Source organism: Furipterus horrens, unplaced genomic scaffold, assembly GCF_987537825.1.
Source record: "Furipterus horrens unplaced genomic scaffold, mFurHor1.1.pri manual_scaffold_5, whole genome shotgun sequence".
Classification (NCBI taxonomy): domain Eukaryota; kingdom Metazoa; phylum Chordata; class Mammalia; order Chiroptera; family Furipteridae; genus Furipterus; species Furipterus horrens.
In genome coordinates, this window is record NW_028327175.1 from 78,245,844 (window position 1) to 78,264,064 (window position 18,221).

An 18,221-nucleotide genomic window follows, 5' to 3' on the forward strand; every position below is an offset into this window, starting at 1 on the left:
GAAAGTACTTTCAGGTTGCTGAATGTTATCCCAATTGAATGAAATAGGAAATTGCTTTTAGAAACGCCTCGATAATAATTAACTAAATGAATTATTTTCTTCTTGTGTTTCAGAACATTGAGTGGTTCTCCATAGAGAAATTGCCCTGTCATAGAAATGATATGACCCCCAAATCTAAACTTGGTTTGGCTCCTAACAAATTTTTTATGGCTATTCCCTTTATCAGGTATGTTCATATTTCTTGAAATAAAAAACTAAGCTTTGTAGTTCTGATACTCAGTTTCTTCACATAACCAAGTTTTAAAAGTGAATTCTTAATGTTTCCATAGACCATTAAGGGACTGGCTTTCTCGAAGATTTGGGGACTCCTCAGACAGTGACAATGGATTTTCCTCAGCTGGTAACACACCAGCTAAATCCATTGTGGAAAAATTGAGGTAAAGAAATATATTCATAGGGTTCTGACTTTCTTACAGTTTTTAGTTTTTAATAGAATAGTATTTTGCTTCTAAAGTTTGCACAAGTTCTGTATTCCTTTATAGGTCCTATTTTGTTACCGGTCTCACAAGTAAAAGTTTGTTTGTTTATTTATTTTTTTTAAGGGTTTTTAATGAGATGAAAAAGGTTATTTGGAATTGGGAAGGAGGATACCAACTATGGATAGCTAGAGGAGGAAAAGAAAAATCTTCTGTGTGTTTATACTGTTACTTCTCTGTTCTTATATTCTACTTTAGAGATAATCAAGTTTCTAAAGGTGGTTGAATGGAGGATATATTGTGTAGGGGAGATGAAGAGTGCTGATGTATAATTTGTTCAGAACTGTGAAGACTTGGGAGGGCCCTATTTCCTAGTATATAGAGTGACTGTTGCATGGGTATAAATCAAAGACCATTTTCTTGTTTTGAACTTAATAGTATCTAAATCATAATTACAGAGTGTGCTCAGTAGTTTTGTTCAATAAGCACATATATTTGTAATCAGCTTGTTAGAAGTTTGCCTTTGTTAGGTTAAGAAAGCTGCTGTATACATTTTCTTTAATTTAGTTGTTCTGTTTTTATCCCAGAGCTTCAAAAATTAAACAATAGAAGTAAATCATATCTATAGTGAATATTTTTAAAACAGAGAATATTCTGTTTTAGGTGGGTTTTACGAGGACAGGAGCTTAGACTAAATGTCATTTCTGCCTTTCAGAATTTATGATTATATTACCCAAATTATATACTACAAGATATAAGTGAAACAGTTAAAAAAAAAAAAAAGGAATGCAGACAAGAATGCAGCCAGTTTTGAAAAGAGACAAAGACACTCTGAAAAGTTATGAAATAGTGTTTGAAAAAAAATTATATGACTATTCATGTTTGGGAAAATCTGTCTAACATAGTGTGATATGATACCCATGTCTTTTAGTCTTAGGGTTTGTGGTCTTGGAGGAGAGTACAATAAAGAGATAATAAACCAACTTCTTTAACCAAATTCAGGTTTCTTAGGGAGTGTATGTGTTTAGTGTATAGATTAATGTCTGTGGTGATGTGTTGAAGTTTCTGAATTTTGGCTGAAGAGTAGAGAGGCTAAAAGGTTATTGTAATTTTTAAGTGAGAAGGGGGAAGCATTCTGAAATATTCAGAAACAATCATATATAATACAGTCCTTGGGATTAGTGACTGGGTTGTATTATACATGTAAGTGGTACTATAGAACAGGATTTCTTATCTTTATTACAAACTATTGCATGAGTACAAACTTTCATAATCAAATTCTTTTGCATAAGAATTTATGACTGGATCTTTAATTTGCTCATCCATTGTCTTGGGCCCCTTAATTTTTTGCTTTAGAGTATAGCTTAATTTTTCATATCCTCTTCCAACATGGATGGGGCCCATAACTGACCTGTGTAAATTGAGTTCTACACTTTAAACATCACAGTAAGAATATCAGTTGTCTGTCCTATTAAGAAGGAAAGTATTTACATTTGTTTGTTTCAACTAAATTCATGCAGAATTGTTTTCACATTTTTAAAAGTATAATCACTTATAGGGAGGAGATGGATGGATAGTTTAGAAAAGTTTGGGATTAAAAATATTCAAGAAATATTGAATGCCAAACATTCTGCACATTGGAGATAGTAGACAAAGCAGACTTACGTTCCAGTAGGGGGCGATAAGCAATAAATAAGAGTAAAATTTGCAGTCTGTAAGATAAACTGTCATGGTGTTAGAAAAACTGTAAGTGTAAATTTTCTGATCTGACTTATTTTTTAAATCTTGGTATAGTCGAACCAAATTCCGCCATAGTCAGCAGTTATTTCCTGAAGGTTCTCCAGGTGACCAATGGGTAAAGCACAGGCAACCACTGCAGCAAAAGTCATATAATAATCATTCTGAAACGTCTGATCTTTTAAAAGCAAAGGTGAGTGATATACATTTAAATAGTTTCATAACTTTAGATCATTTGACTTTGAAGTGTATCTGGTTGAGGAATTGCAAATTTAATAGTTATAGAGCTCTGAATTGTTGATGAAAGACTCCTGTGTTCCTGACTTGTGATTTGAAGCAAGGCTGAGACTCCTTAACTGTTTACAGCTTTGCTATCAATTAAGTATAGCAAATAACTTAATTTGGTGTGTATGCTACCAGTGAAAGGTTCATTGCTGTGTTGTATTCTAGTCTATGATTATATAACAGTTTATCCATTCTACTCTTCTTTTTGATTTTTCAGTTATTGTTGACATACAATATAATATTAATTTCAGATGTACAGCAGGAATTATACATTTATACAACTTACAAAGTGATCACCCTGATAAGTCTAGTACCCATATAACACCATATATAATTACTATAATATTATTGATTGTATTCCCTATGTTGTGCTAATAGAATGTATATTTTTAATTTTTTAATTATATTTTATTATGTTGTAACAGTTGTCCTGATTTTTTCTTTGCGCCCACCCCCACTCAGTACTCCCCACTCCCTCAGGCAATCCCCCCACCATTGTTCATGTCCATAGGTCATGCGTATAAGTTCTTTGGCTTCTCCATTTCCTATACTGTAACTACCCACTTGTACTTTTTAATCCCCTCACCTCTTCACTTATTCCCCCATATCTCTCCCATTCGGCAATCATCAAAACACTCTCTGTATCCATGATTCTGTCTCGGTTCTTATTAGCTTAGTTTTTTGTTTTAGATCCAATTGTTGATAGATGTGTATTTTTTGCCATTTTATTGTTCATAGTTTTGATTTTCTTTTTCTTACATAAGTCCTTTTAACATTTCATATAAGAATGGTTTGGTGATGATGAACTCCTTCAGCTTTTCCTTGTCTGGGAAGCACTTTATCTGCCATTCCAGTCTAAATGTTAGCTTTGCTGGATAGAGTAATCTTGGTTGTAGTAGACCCTTGCTTTTCATCACTTTGAATACTTCTTGCCAGTCCCTTCTTGGCTGCAAAGTTTCTTTTGAGAAATCAGCTGACAGTCTTATAGGCACCCCTTTGTAGGTAACTCTCTGGTTTTCTCTTGCTGCTTTTACTATTCTCTCTTTATCTTTAACCTTTGGCATTTTAATTATGCTGTTCCCTCTTTGGGTCTAGCTTGTTTGGTACTCTCCGTACTTCCTGGACTTGTATGTCTATTTCCTTTGCCAAACTTGGGAAGTTTTTTTTCATTATTTTTTCAGATAAGTTTTCAGTTTCTTTCTTATCCTCTTCTTCTGGCACCTCTGTGTTTTGGATATTGACACGTTTAAAGTTGTCCCAGAGTTCCTAGTCCTCTCCTAGTTATTTTCAATTCTTGTTTCTTCATTCTATACTGGTTGACTTTGTTTTTGCTTATGTTCCAAATCCTTGATTTGAACCCCGGTTTCCTTCCATTCACTATTGGTTTCAATGGGATTTTTCTTCGTTTCACTAGCATAGCCTTCACTTCTTTTCTTCTGCATTTGCTGTGCTCTAGCATATCTGTCAAGTCTGTGAGCATCTTTATCACCAGTGTTTTGAACTCTGCATCTGTTAAGTTGGCTGTCTCCTTGTTGCTTAGTTCTCCCACTGTGTGGGTGTCCCTTATGTGTGTGTGTATGCCCTTTTGTGGTAGAGCCTCGATTGATGTTAACACATCAGTGGGTGGGATTGACTCTTAGGCTGACAGGCTGTGAGGCCTGGCAGTAACTGCAGCAGACGAGCTGGTGAGGTCAGCTTTAGTAGGGCTCTGGTGCCTGCCATGTCTGCCTTTTGGGTTTGTTGTTTATGGCCACCTGTAGGAGCTACAAAGTGATACGTGATTGGTTGTTTCCTGTGCTGTGCTCTGAGGTGCCTGGGAGAGGCAATGCTGTTATCTGAGACTGGCTATCATCAGTACTGGCTCTGGACCATTGAGAGCAAGAGGAGAAGGGCATGCTGAAGCCAGCTGCTCCTTGTTTTGGGGTTTGTGAACCTTTGAAATTTTTTAGGAAAGTCTTATGACGCAGCTGAGGCGGGCCACTTTTGTAGAAAAGACACTGAAAAAGGTTTGGGTGGGGGGGTGAGTTGGGTGGCATGGGGTCTCAGAATTACAGGAGCAGGACCTTGAAATCATGGTGGTATTAACCCCTTAACGGAGACCTCAGATTTGGCATCTGCCAACACTTCATCAGGGAAAGAGCTATTTTGACCCTTGCCCCACATCCCTCATCCCGAAGCTAGTCAATTTATTTCCTCCCTTTTTGTCCCTGGCACTTCTCAGAGCAAGTGAATGAGTGTGAGTGAGTGAGTCTGTGCTGAGGCCTGTAAGATCTGCAGTGCCTTGGTCTCTAGCAGCCTGTTGTATTTCTTGGACACTATCCCTGTTGCTTTCCACAGCCAGGTGTTATGGGGACTTTTCTTCCTTACTGGGGCTGGGCCTTCTTACTTCTAGGGGGATCTCCACAGCTGAGATAGCTCTTTTTTTTTTTTCAATCACCACACCATGGATGTGACACCTGCTTGTTCTGCATCTCTGCCCCAACTACCCGTCTTGGCAACGTTTCTTCTTTATATCTTCGGTTACAGGAATTCTGTTCAGCTAGTCTTCTGGTGATTCTCAGTGATGGTTCTGTAAGTTGTAATTTTGGTCACGGGACGAGATAAACAGTGTTTACGTACTCTACCGTGTTGGCTGGAAGTCCTCTATTCTATTCTTCAGAGACATTTGGTTATTTTTAGTTAGGGGCTTTTATAAATAATACTGTTATGAATATTAATGTGTGTGTCTTTTGATGGACACACATTCTTTTGAGTATATATAAATGACAGTAGAATTGTTGGATCACAAAATATGGCTATGGTCTTGAGTATATACTGCAAATAATATTCTCAAGTAATTTATGTCCCCAGCAAAATATATGAGAATTCCAGTTATGCCACATCCTTACTAATGCTTGATTATTATCTGTCTTTATTCTTTTAGCCATCCATTTTGGTGCCACTTTTTTTCATTCCTTTAAAAAATATACTGGATTTTTCAAAATTAAAAGCTTTCATGCATCAGATGACACCATCAAAAGAGTGAAAAGATACCCACTGAGTTGGAGAGTATAGTTACAAATTATTATATGATGGGTTAATAGCCAAAATATATAAAGAACTCCTAAACTGAATAGGGAAAAGAAAAAAATTCCAACCCAATTAAAAAATGGACAACAACTTGAATAGACATTTCTCTAAAGAAAATATACAAATTACCAATCATACAAAAGATGCCCAACATCATTTGTGAGTAGAGAAATGCAAATCAAAACCACAATGAGATACCACTTCATACCCATTAGGATGGGTATAATAAAGAAAAAGGAAAATAACAGGTTTAACAAGGGTGTGGAGAAATTGGAACCCTCAGTGCATTGTCGCTGGGAATGTAAACTGATGCAGCTATCATGGAAAACAATTTGGTGGGCCCTCAAGAAGTTAAAACATAGAGCCCTGGCTGTTGTGGCTCAGTGGGCTGGGAATTGTCCTGTAAACCAAAAGGCCTGGGTTGTGGGTTTGGTCACCTGTTGGGGCGTGTATGGAAGGCAATCAGTTGATGTTTCTCTCCTTCTGTTTCTCCCTCCCCTCCCCTATCCCTAGATTTAATTTAGAAAAAAAAAGTTAATCATAGAATTACCGTATGACCCAGTAGTTCCACTCCTAGGCATCTACTCAAAAGAATTGAAAGTAGAGACTTAACAAATACTAAACTGAGGTATTAGCTCCTAGCTGAGGAGGGACTCAAAAAAGATAACTTGTGTACTAGTGTTCAAAATAGCATTATTCGTAACAGCCAAAGAGGTGGATGGTAAAAAACTTCTGGAGATGGACACTGGTGCTGGTTCCACAACATTGTAACTCTATTTACTGCCACTGAATTATACACTCAGAAGTGGCTGAAGTAGTGAATTTTATGTGTATTTAACCACTTATAATAAAAAGTGAATACCAGCAAGAGCAGAACGGAATTGAATTAAAATTGTGTGGTAACATGAGTTTTTAAAACCCATATTTTCCTACCATTCTTTAGTTAGCTTATTGTTTTCAAGCTCTTTTAGTAATTATTTAATTTTTTTCTGTAGGTAGATAAAATGTAAATCAATGAATGTATTTTTATATATTTTAAATAATAATAATTAATTTATACCCACTGTTTTAGCCAAGCCTCTTAAAGAGCTGTTCTTTTAACACCTCTAAGGGCAAATTAATGTTTAAAAACTTTTAAGTTAAACTTAGAATTTTTTAAAGAAAATTAAATAATAGGAAGATGTTAGCTATTGTGTGTTTAGATTTTAGGTCTAAACTTAGAGATAATGGTCCAGATTTTTAAAACACCAGTCTTCTTTACTTTATAAAATGAGAATATTAATTTTAAAGTGCTTATTAATTATTCAAAGTGGATTATATGGTAACAGTTGATTGCATCTACTACGTTTCCTGTTCTAAGAACTGTGGCCAGTGTGCCTCGGCATTCCCTCCCAGAGAACTTTTCTTTGACAGTCACATAGGTTTTCATACTTGTTCCTCTCCCCGTCCCATTGTGTTTTAACTCATGTATTGAAACAAAATCTGTAAGCTGAAATGGGATAAGGTATGAGGTGTGGGAAGATTCCTAGGACCCTTGATTTGTGAAACACTATCTTCTATAAGAAAAAATACTGATGTGGTATGATTCCCCAATGTTTTAGTAAGGTTTTTTTTTGGGGGGGGGCGTGGGGGGTGTTTTGCTAAACTCTGTTTCATTCAGTTTATCAAATTCATAGGTGTGTATTCTTTTTTCCTATTACATTGTATTATAGGTTTACATTTTATTTTTCCTTATTGCAAAAACAGAATCAAAGTATGAGGGGAAATGGCAGAAAACAGTATCAAGACACCCCTAATCAAAAGAAGAGAACAAATGGGGTCCACAGCCAGCCAGCCAAGCAGCAGAATTCCTTGACGGTACGCGTTACAGTTCGGGCTAAGAAGAGAGTTTGCCCATTTTAAGAGTGAGGCAAGGGCATTTTCAAGGCATATCGAGTTGATAAAATTTTTATGGAGTGAAATTATGCAGTTTGTACACTAAAAATCTTTTTGGCTACTTTCAATTAATAGGTTTATAACATTTGTTCAGTGCACATGTAATGCTTGCTTTTTTATGTGGTTATTTAAATTAATGTTAATATTATGAAAACAATGTATAATCGACCCTGCTTTATAGAGCAAGTCCTTGGATATTCAGTCTATATTCTGAATAGTCTGTTCTTTTAATGAAGTTAAAAGTTTGAAAGAACATTATAATATATTTTTTCCATCAAGTTGATAGAATTTAAAAAATTACAAAGAAAGAAAATACAGCCAGTATTTTATAATAAGGTTAGTCTTAAAGACAAATAACTGAGCATTTTAAAGCATTTACTTCCATTCTTTTAGTCTGTGTTCCAGAAAGTAATTCATAACTAATGGTCTTGCTTATCTTTTCTGTAAGTCCTGTTATTTGTATGTTGAATTGTTTTGTTGTAGCCTCATCTATTTTTTTTTTTTTTTCTTTAACAGTGGGTGATGATAGTAATTTTAAGTCTTTAGCAGAAATATTTTACCTGAGTTCCTTAGGTGCTCTGCATAACTTGGGGCTTATTGGGTTCACTATCAAAGACATATTTAAAATCAGTTAACTGTTAGACTACTTGTTCTTCACTATTATAATACGTTTTCCTGTCAGATTGGCAAAGATGAGGCAACATCCAGTTGTGTATGGTTGAGTGTATTGACAACACTTAAAAGAATATTCACCCTGTTACTCTTTAATAATGAAAACCTGGAAACTATGTAAATATCCAAGAAGATAATAGTAAATGCAGTATTGTGTATCTGTGTAATAGACTACTGTGCTGTCATTATAATAATGGTATAGATTTGTATTTATTGTAAAAGAAATATGTTCACAATGCATTAATTTTAAAAGTAGGTATCTCATTTATAATTGAAATAACTGGAAATGGTATATTATATATGTTTGTTTTTTAATAGAAATGTGAAAAGAAACTTCATCCACGAAAACTTCAGGATAATTTTGAAACAGGCAAGTCATTTTCTTTTGAAAATATCTGCCTGATGGGATTTGGTTTTGGCCTAACCTTGATTTTACTCTGGAGTATGTGATAAAATGTAATAGATAAGCAGAGTTGTGCATGTTTGTAAAGAGTGCATATTTGTGGTTAAGTTGGAAGTAGACTTTTTTCTTACGTGCTATTTTGAATTTTATGAAATTCCCTGTGCAGTAGATATGCATTTATTCACCATCTAATTTAAGGATTTCATGTGAAAAAATCTAAGAAATGAAAAACATAATCAAATTTTTTTGGAGTACTGCCTGATTTAAACAAGATAAAAGTTATTTTAAAGATTTTATTTTGTTTTTTAGAGAGAGGGGAAGAGAGGGAGGAGAGGGAGAGAAACATTGATGTGTGGTTGCCGCTCGCACACACCTCAACTAGGGACCTGGCCCCCAACGCAGGCATGTGCCCTGACTGGGAATTGAACTGGTGACTCTTTGGTTCATAGGTTGGCACTCAGTTCACTGAGCTACACCAGCTAGGGCAATGGAAGCTATTTTAAAAGAGATGCTTTAATCATACTTTGGAAAATTATGGTTAACTATGTAGAAGCAGAAATTATCAGTAGTTCAGTAGAGATAAGTTATGGGGGTAGATATCCTATTAATGATTTTTCTGGGTACTTTGGCAGATAGGGACATAATAAGTTTAATTAACATGATGGTTTAATGTTAAGTTCAGAAATAAGTTAATATACAAAATCTCTAAAATGTCTATGTTCAGGAACATTAAAGAAGGCACACTATAACTTCGTATACCCATCTTAGTTGGGCATGATATGGATATACAAATTTTGAGTTGTCTTAAGATGGAAGTATAAAAGGAATCTTGTCCTGGGAAACCTCATTTCAGACTTTTTGCCTTAGCCTCTTGGTGTCCATCCCAAACATAACTTTCCTGGTCAGATATCTGCTCTACTTATAAAAGAAAAATACAAAAAACAAAAACAAGAAACCTGATAAGTTAGTGCTTTGTTGTACTATGGTTTTGAAAAGTTGGATTTTCTTTAGGTTGATATATTCCCTGAAGATTGGTGAGCTCCAAATAAAGCTTCAGCTTTATTTTTAGAATTGGAATTTTTACAAATCTTACATTGTAATTTTAATCCTACAATACTTAAATTGTGGTTTCTTGTCAAGAAGCTACCATTATTTTGGCACAGAATATATATTGGAGGTAAACAAAGGTATACTCATTTTTGAAAACAAGTGACTATAAAAGGGTCTTAAAATAAGATTTCGAATGTTTGGGAATCAGCAATAACAGATTAGAAATTCAATTGCATTTAGGGAAAGGGAAATATCTTGGTGGTTCAGCTTAGTTTAGATTTAGAGGGTGGGAGATAAAAATATACTATACATGATGAATTCCTTTATTAACAAAAAGTGAAGGGCTATATTTTATTTATTATTCAGTTACTGAGCTTATTTCTTTTGTTCTTTACACAGATGCTGCATATGACTTACATTGCTCTGGTGAAGACCAGTTGTTAGAACATGCTGAGGGTCAGACTGTGGCATGTAATGGACATTGCAAGTTCCCCTTTTCATCCAGAGCCTTTTTAAGTTTCAAGTTTGACCATAATGCTATAATGAAAATCTTGGACCTTTGAAAGCGGCAGATGCATTGTGGGTGTCTCTCTCTGAGCCTTACCTTTCTCAGGTGTTTTAAAGAAATGCAAGGAGGCAATGATGTTTCTGTTCTCTGTGCAGAAGAGAGAGTAGAAAGAAACATGAATTTGGACTGTAAATGCAGTTTTATAATCTTTTTATACAGATGTACCTTTTCAGTGTTTGGCTAATGAATTTAAGTTGCTTTTCATGAGGGCATTTTTTTCCCCCTGTGATTGTGGTTTTATTTTATATTCTGATCAAGAAAATAGTGTTTGAATTATCAAGTTAATGGAAATGCTCCAGCTACCCATTTTAGTGATTGCAATAATAGCTTTTTTATTTTGCAATTTTAAAAAACAAAATACATAATTTACACATGAACATAATAGCTGAAATGTCAGAGAAGTGAAGATTGCAGATCATCTCCTCTGGCAGCATTTTGCATATTTCTTTGCTTCTAACCACTTAGGTTCTCTAATCTGCCTCTGCTTGACGTTTTGTTGAAAGGTTTTATTTAGAGCCAGCATCTGCTATATAATGTTCATGTTCAAAGTGAACTCTTAGCACTTTCATTAAAGGACAAAGTCCTCAGCCTGGAGAGGGGTGAGTTGGTTGGATGGGGAGTTGCTGCTCCAATTGTGTCGTGCTGCGCGCGGTCAGTAACCCTGTGGGACTGCGGGGGAGCCGCTGCCTCGGCCACGCCCTCGCCGTCCTGCTGCCGGCCCCTTAGTATCATACGATGACTTTGTTGATGACTTTGTTCTTGTAGTACGGTTCTGTAACTGCGTATGGAATGCTGACATTATTAGGTTTTATGTTGCATCTCAGTGTTGATCTGTGGAAACTGATCCGGTTCCAGTTTGCGGTAGTAGCAGAGACTGACGTGCTTTTTTTCGCATGCTGAAGCCCCTGATGATGGAGCAGGAATGGAAGGGGGTGTGCAGTTCACTCAAGTACAAATCAAGCATCTCTTTAAGAGGGTCAGAACGTGGAGGTAACATGCATAACTCACTCCTAGGAATGTATTTTGCTCTTTTTCAGATTTAAGTCCAAATAAAGCTGGCAGTGCCCTTTTTAAGAAAGATTTCAGCTATAATTGAGGACAATCACCAAGGCTTTAGTATTTGGGCTGCTTCTGACCTCGGTTTCTTGGTGGGGGTGAGGGGTTGGTGTGAGCATATGCGTACGTGTGCTTCTGTCATGTGGGTTTTAAAAATCATTTTTTACATGTGGTATCCACAAAATATATCTCTGCTTGTAAATTGTATTGTAGAAATCTTTATTCTGTATAAATAGCCTATTTAATAGGGGTTCCATGTAACCCATGGGACTTTCAAAAGAAATACTATTGTAAGGAATTCACTTGCTATTATTTTGCTTTAGCTTTTAAATGGCTTGCTTTTAAAGGAGAAATTCTATTTATTAATGAAAGTGTCACCCTTTTGGTGCTAAGCAGGAGAATTCACAATTGCAGCGTTGTGTTTAGAATTAGGTTATTTACAATCCTGCATCTTTTAATGTGACAAATTTGTGAATCCTTTTGTGACTTTTTAAAAAATACATTCTATGATTGTGTTTGGAAGTTCTTACTCTTCTTTCCAGAAATACAGCTGCTTTGCTTGGGTCTCCTTGAGCCATATTTATAGTTGGTCCCAGCATTCCAGATATCTGTTAACTTGTTAAGGGAGTGAAAACTTCATTTGCCTGGCAGGTAAATCATTTTCACTCGTTTACTGTCATCTGGAAACCATTTAATTTTTAGTAATTTTATATTTTTTAAGTGAGTACTATACTATGGTCAGTTTTTCTGGTGCCTAGAGTTGGATTTTTCAGCTCTCAATATTAAAGCAAAAGAGATTAGAGTTAGTTATCGGAAGTATGTCTTCTAGTAGTGTTGAGCCTTTTCAAGAACCGACAAATTATCTCTCTTCATTTACTGTCGTTTAGCCATAGTTCAACATTGTTGCTGTTGGGCTGCCTCACTAATAATGCACTGTGGAACAAAATAAGGGTATTGTTGGGATGGGATTTTGATAACTTGAGGCTTTTTATTATCTTGACAGTTTGAGATTTAAAAATATGTTAAAAGATGTGAGTAAAGTTTATGTGTGTGATGTGACTAAACTATGCAGAAAATGTGTAAGTTGGATGTATCTGCTTTATGTACATCTGTTATACTTACTCCCTCGAACCTGTGTATTAGTTTCTCATTGTTCAGGGTTTCCTCGAGAAAGACCATGCTTAGCACAGAACTGGATTTCTCCTTTGAGAAAATTTAGCATGGTTTGAAGAAACCAAGTGATGAAGAAGTGTGCTGAATATGCAATAATGTACTTCTGTGTGCTGCATTTTAAGCTAGATGAGTAGTTGTTTTGGCTTCATTATGTTTATGTCTTTGAGCGAGAACTAGGTCTTGGAATCCACTTTTTAAATGTTCTTATGTTCCAACCTTATATATTTCAAGGTTCAGTGCACTGTGAATCTTTTATTTTTTAAAATTTTGTAGGTGCTTTTATATATAACTGTAATGTTTCGTAAGGTGTTAAATGAATTGTTTTTGTACTTATTCATAGTAATCCAAAAGATAGGGGTATGGTTTACATGCTTTCACAAGTTTTCATTAAGAAATAACAAGTGGTTGAATGGTTTAAGGATTTCAAATGGTGATGCTCTTCTGAGACGTTAGCATTTGAAAATGTCTGAGAATCTAATAGAACTCTTACGAGCAAGGATGAAATTTGATTGAAGATGTTTGAAAATTAAGTCAGATTTTCATGTTAATACATAAAGGCAAGTCTGTGCTGTCAAAGGAGTGGTGGACACTGCTTGCTGCTTTGAGCTTTGGATATCCTTATTTTTCTATTAAATATCAGTACAAATAATGCTATGTAGCAAAATTTAGCAAAATTAACTTTGTTATAAAATTGGGTTGGTACTTGGTCTTTTAGTAATTTGTTCAGTAGTCCTCACTTATCCGCAGCTTTGCTTTCTGTGGTTTTAGTTACCCACAAGCAACTGCGGTCTGAAAATAATAAATGAGAATTTCCAGAAATAGTTTATAAGATTTAAGTTGTGCATTGTTCTGAGTCGTGTTATGACATCTCATGCTGTCAGGGCCTTGCATCATCCCTTGCTGCAGCAGACTCATGCTGCAAACCTCCCTGCCCGTTAATCTGGGTTATCAGATTGACTGTCATGGTCTCACAAGTGCTTGTGTTCTAGCAACCCTTATTTCACTTAATGAGGCCCCGAAGCACAAGAGTAGTGATGCTGGCAACTTGGGTGTGCTTCCTTTAAGTGAAAAGATACAGGAAAAAAGTGATCTAGGGTTTGGTACTACCCGTGGTTTCAGGCATCCACTGGGGATCTTGGAATGCATCTCTGCGGATAGGTGGACTACTGTAATATCAAATAAAAAGAACTCAGATCTAAGTGAGTAGCATCCTTCCATAGGGATTAAATTCTTCTATAAAACTTAACATATTGTGGTGGTCTTTAGAAATGTTCAGGTCTGAGTGCATGTATGTATTCAAAACATTTCATTACCTGTTCTCTCATTTAACTTCTTTTTTTTGGGGGGAGGGGGTTCTCCAATAGTTAGATAACTTGAACAGGAAGGAGCAAAGTCAGTTATAAAAGTCTGCCAAGTTATTTTTCTTACTATTGATGACATCTCTTGGCTTTCTATATTTTTGTACCATTGGACTTTCCTCTGCCGGCTCCAGAAATTTTGTTTTGATTGCTGTCTATTCCCTGAGGCAGTATTTTCTTTGCACATTAATCATAGTTATAAGGTCAGGTTCATTTAACATTTTTCTAATTGAAGAAAAATAATTGTTACCTAGTAATTTTGACTGGATGATTTTCTAGCCTGGACAAGGGGCTCATGTATTGCTTTAACTTTAGATTAAATCTAAAGATAAACAAGACAAACTCTTGCTCTGTCTAAGGTATCAATATCCTTTACCTTTAAGTGCCTGTTTCTAGGTAAACAGGTGTTAGTAAAACAAGTTTTGTTAAACCTTATTCCTGATAGCTTGGTAAAGCCTAGCCAGAGTTCCTCATTTTGTATTCTGTCCTGAGACTTCAAAGTGCATTTGTATAGTTGCCAAAAATTCTAAAAGTGAGATTATGATAGGCTTTTTCAGCATCCTTTTTCCTGAGAATTCAGTTACTCTTGAAGTTTGTTACTCCTGTGTCATAAAGATGGCGGATTACAAATGCTGAGAAAGGCTCTGTCCATGCTTTCTGTCAAAGCAGAGATCTGGATTGCAGTTTCAAAAAACATGAGAGGTTATTATTTTAAAACAAAAGTGCCCTGAAGGGAGAAGATAGGTAGAGTTGCTGGGCAGAGAGAGCATGAGGAAGAAATTGTAGAAGATACATGAGTGCTCTGTGGTGCACCAGGCTAGAAATGTGAGCATTGCCTCGTCCAAGCAGAGCGGCCGTTGCCAAGCGTTTTCTAGCTCTGGATAAAGCTATTTTTCCCAAGCATGGTTGCCAGGCGATCCAGTAAATCTTAAGAAAATTTTCTCACTTGAAAGTTCAGTGTTGGAGAGCCTGGCCTTTCCTGTGCTGACACTTGGCAACTCCAGCCACACTGGAGTGCACTGCTTTCTTAACGAACAACCCAGAGCACACACAGCCATAGTCACTTCACGTGGTAGCTGTACACTTGTCCTGAATGGAGATCCGTTCCTTTCCATCTACTTACCTGTGACAAACAGCAGCACTTACTATTGAAATATGAAGTAGTCTATATGTAGCTAGGGAAACAGTAAAGCTACCTCTCATGCATGGGAGTGGACTTGAAGGGCCTTCTATGAGCTTAGTTGCTCAGTTTAACATAAAGTTTTGTACAAAGACATATAAATTTAAAAAGCTTATAAAGTATGTGGAAGTCTTGTATCTTGAGAAACCTTCATAATTGAATCTTGAATCTGGGTCCCCAGATTAATGAAATTAAAGAGATTCCATTTGTCTTGGGTCTGCTGTGGTTAGCGGAGGAGATGGTCTAGCTATGGGAGCAGCTTGAAAAGCAAAATCTGAAAGGAACTGTCCTTGACAAGGTGCTTGCATTAACTAGTGTTGGTCAAGGGTGCACTGGGGAAAGGGATTCAATACAGAAATGAGTTGCCTTTGTTTGTAACTTGGTTCCACACAGACCCTTCTCTTAGTGGACGTTAGTCTTTTAGTCTAGTGGTAAAGAATAAGGCCCTGAACATATATTTGCTGCTTTTTTGGTGGGGGGATTCTTGCAGCTGTTTGGGTGGTGGTGTGCTTCTCGGCTTCTCTCTGTTGTACCACTGGAAGGCCTGGTCCTTAATCTTTTTTCTTGGTGTGACTGGCCAGGGGCAGGCCGTCGAGTCCCTCTCCCTGCTCTCTCCGCCCTCCCTGTATTGTCCTTTTTGTAGAAGCTTTTTTTCCTTTTCATTTGTGCTGTGTACCTACGGTGACTGCCTCTTTGGGACTCTTAGAGCAGCGATCATATCTTGCCTTCCAGAGTTGGTCTCACTGACCCTTGGGCCGTAAGCACATGGGAGGACTGTAGGCACCTGTGCCATTTTGAGCTTCTCAACGTGTAGGGAACAAAGAAAACTCCTGTGCATTTCTAGGGTGAAATGGGCAGTGTTCTTGTGGTCCTGAGTCTTTGAGAGGTCTTTGTTAATATTCTTAGGCTGTGGTCTTTTTAAGTTAGAATGTAGCAATTAGTTTCTTCAATTCATTGAATCTGAGCTATCTAAAGCAATCCATAACTACAAACTATGGTGTGAAACATTTGGGGCACACGTCTACATTGTTAGTCATTTCTCACGCTTTTAGTTAGCTAGTTCTTTGTAAAGTGGTATCTTGGCTTATGCTTTTGTGATATTTAGGAATAGACTCTGGATGGCAGCAAATGAAAGCAAAGGGAAGGTTTTCAATGGTGAATGAAATTGAGAAAGGCAAAAACTATAAAACTGTTCCTCAGCAGTTTTGTTGGTTGGATGTGCTAATACTTTTGGAACAAAAGAGTAGCAGTGAACTTGCACTCTTCATGTACTTTCCATAGGCTATGCACTGACAGAAGACATCTGCGAGAGTTGCTTTGTGCATCTCTGTACTGTCCCAGGGCACTGCTGTCTTTACTGTCCATTTCAGGTTCATGTTTGGATCAAGCACAAGTATCTTTTAGTTTCAAATGCAAGTGTCCAAAGAATTGTATTTAATTTTGCTTTTTGTTTATATTTCATTTCAGAGTTAGGACAGGAGACAGCTACCCTGACTTTTGATAAATATTGCAAATCTTTTTTTCAGTAACAGATAGGGAAGGAAAATACAATCATGAACTATTTTACATATATTTGTGTATATATACACACATTAAAAAAAATAATTGTTTTTGAAGTTTGCTTATTGGCTTAATACCTTATAGAATTGTCTTTGGTAGGTACTGACTCATGCAATTCAGATTTTTAATTTGTTGCCTTTAATGAAATTTTCAAATAATCTTATTTCAGAATAATATGATTAATCAAATGGAATTATATAATTCATGTATTAGCTAACGTAAGTGAAATGTTATTGTATCTCTTCTAAGCAAAATAAAGGCAAACTAGTTTGAATAGGAAAGGGTTTAAGAATTGATTTCCTTTTGTACCCTGCTTTTAGTTCCAAAACAAGATATAAACAAATGTCTTTTATGCTGTGAGAACTAGACAATATTCATGGAAGATATGTAGTTTTAAAACAGTTTTCTTGGGCCCTGACTGGTGTGGCTCAGTGGATTGAGTGCTGGCCTGAGAACTAGTGGGTCACTGGTTTGATTACCAGTCAGGGCACATGCCTGGGTTGTAGGCCAGGTCCCCATTTGGGGGCGTGCAAGAGGCAACCTATAGATGTTTCTCTCACATTGATGTTTTTCCCTCCCTCTCTTTCTACCTCCCGTCCCCTCTCTCTAAAAATAAATAAATAAAATCTTTAAAAGTTCTCTTGGAATAGTGTTAGTCTGAAAAGGGTGAAGATATTTATGCTGAGTTATGTAAACAAATTATTTGGGACTTAAAAAGCTCATAGAAAAAAATGGAAATGGTTTCACTAAGTATATGATATTCAATTGAGAAAACTGGACTTCAGAATAAATGTGATTACTGTCATTTTTGTCTTATGTGAAATTATATTAACATTTAATTTTTGCCTTAAATTATAGCAACATTTTATTACTCAATATTTGGAGAAAGGCTGTGTAAGTAAACTTTACATTGGAGTGATTCTGTCTATGGGTAGTAATGAAATTCTTGGTGCTTGTTTTGGTTAATTGCCAAACATTTATGGAGAGCAGAAAAGGAACCCCAAAATACCTGTAGGCTTCACCCTGTAGTTACAACAGTTAATACCTTTATAGCAGATTTATTGTATTTCTGGGTTTATAGTAGCTTTGTCTCTTTTCCTCAGTGTTAATGACTGATATTCATTTATATTGGGTGTGACTATCATAAGAAAAGGAGTGACTTGTGTTTAAGAATTGGGGGTTTAAATGTTGGCAGGATTACTGAACTTCCAAAGTTTTCCAGTAATGCAAGCTGAGAAAATGAACAAATTCCTTTGTCTTAACAGTTATGATGTTCTTTTTGAAAACTTTTTGATGTAAGTAACACCAATTTAGAAATTTCAAAATACAATTTGATGGAAAGTTTACTTTGTATTTTAAAACATTTTATTTTCAGTTGATCAAATACTGGCTTTCTGTAAAAACATTATGTTAAATTTAGACTGTAGTGCAATATCAATAAATTTTGCTGCGTGGGCAGTTTTACTTACTACCTTAACTTGTTTTCTGCTGTTACTTGTTATTATACGTTCCAAGTTGCTCATATTATAGTTGCATCTCTTTGGACCAATAAAAAATGGTAAGTATGGGATAAAGGTATGTTTATATGATAGGAAGAAATGGGTAAAATATAGAGTGCCTGCAAAAGTGAAAGAACTGGTATGTATTTTCCATCTCAATTACAGTTTGTTTCTTTAAAGGGAGATTTTAGTGCGAGATA

The 18,221-nt window shown here is 36.0% G+C and overlaps 1 protein-coding gene across 1 annotated transcript in view; it reads left to right on the forward strand.

The window, feature by feature from the left end:
- Window positions 1–11,221, forward strand: part of DCP2 (decapping mRNA 2) — a 41,340-nt gene extending 30,119 nt beyond the window's left edge. Inside the window, exons 6-11 of the mRNA XM_090276587.1 lie at window positions 114–226; window positions 330–437; window positions 2,271–2,406; window positions 7,314–7,424; window positions 8,493–8,544; window positions 10,027–11,221. Of these exons, the coding sequence (XP_090132713.1) occupies window positions 114–226; window positions 330–437; window positions 2,271–2,406; window positions 7,314–7,424; window positions 8,493–8,544; window positions 10,027–10,190 (684 nt within the window). The 3' untranslated portion in view covers window positions 10,191–11,221. The remainder of the gene's footprint in view (window positions 1–113; window positions 227–329; window positions 438–2,270; window positions 2,407–7,313; window positions 7,425–8,492; window positions 8,545–10,026) is intronic.
- Window positions 11,222–18,221: the final 7,000 nt, after the last annotated feature.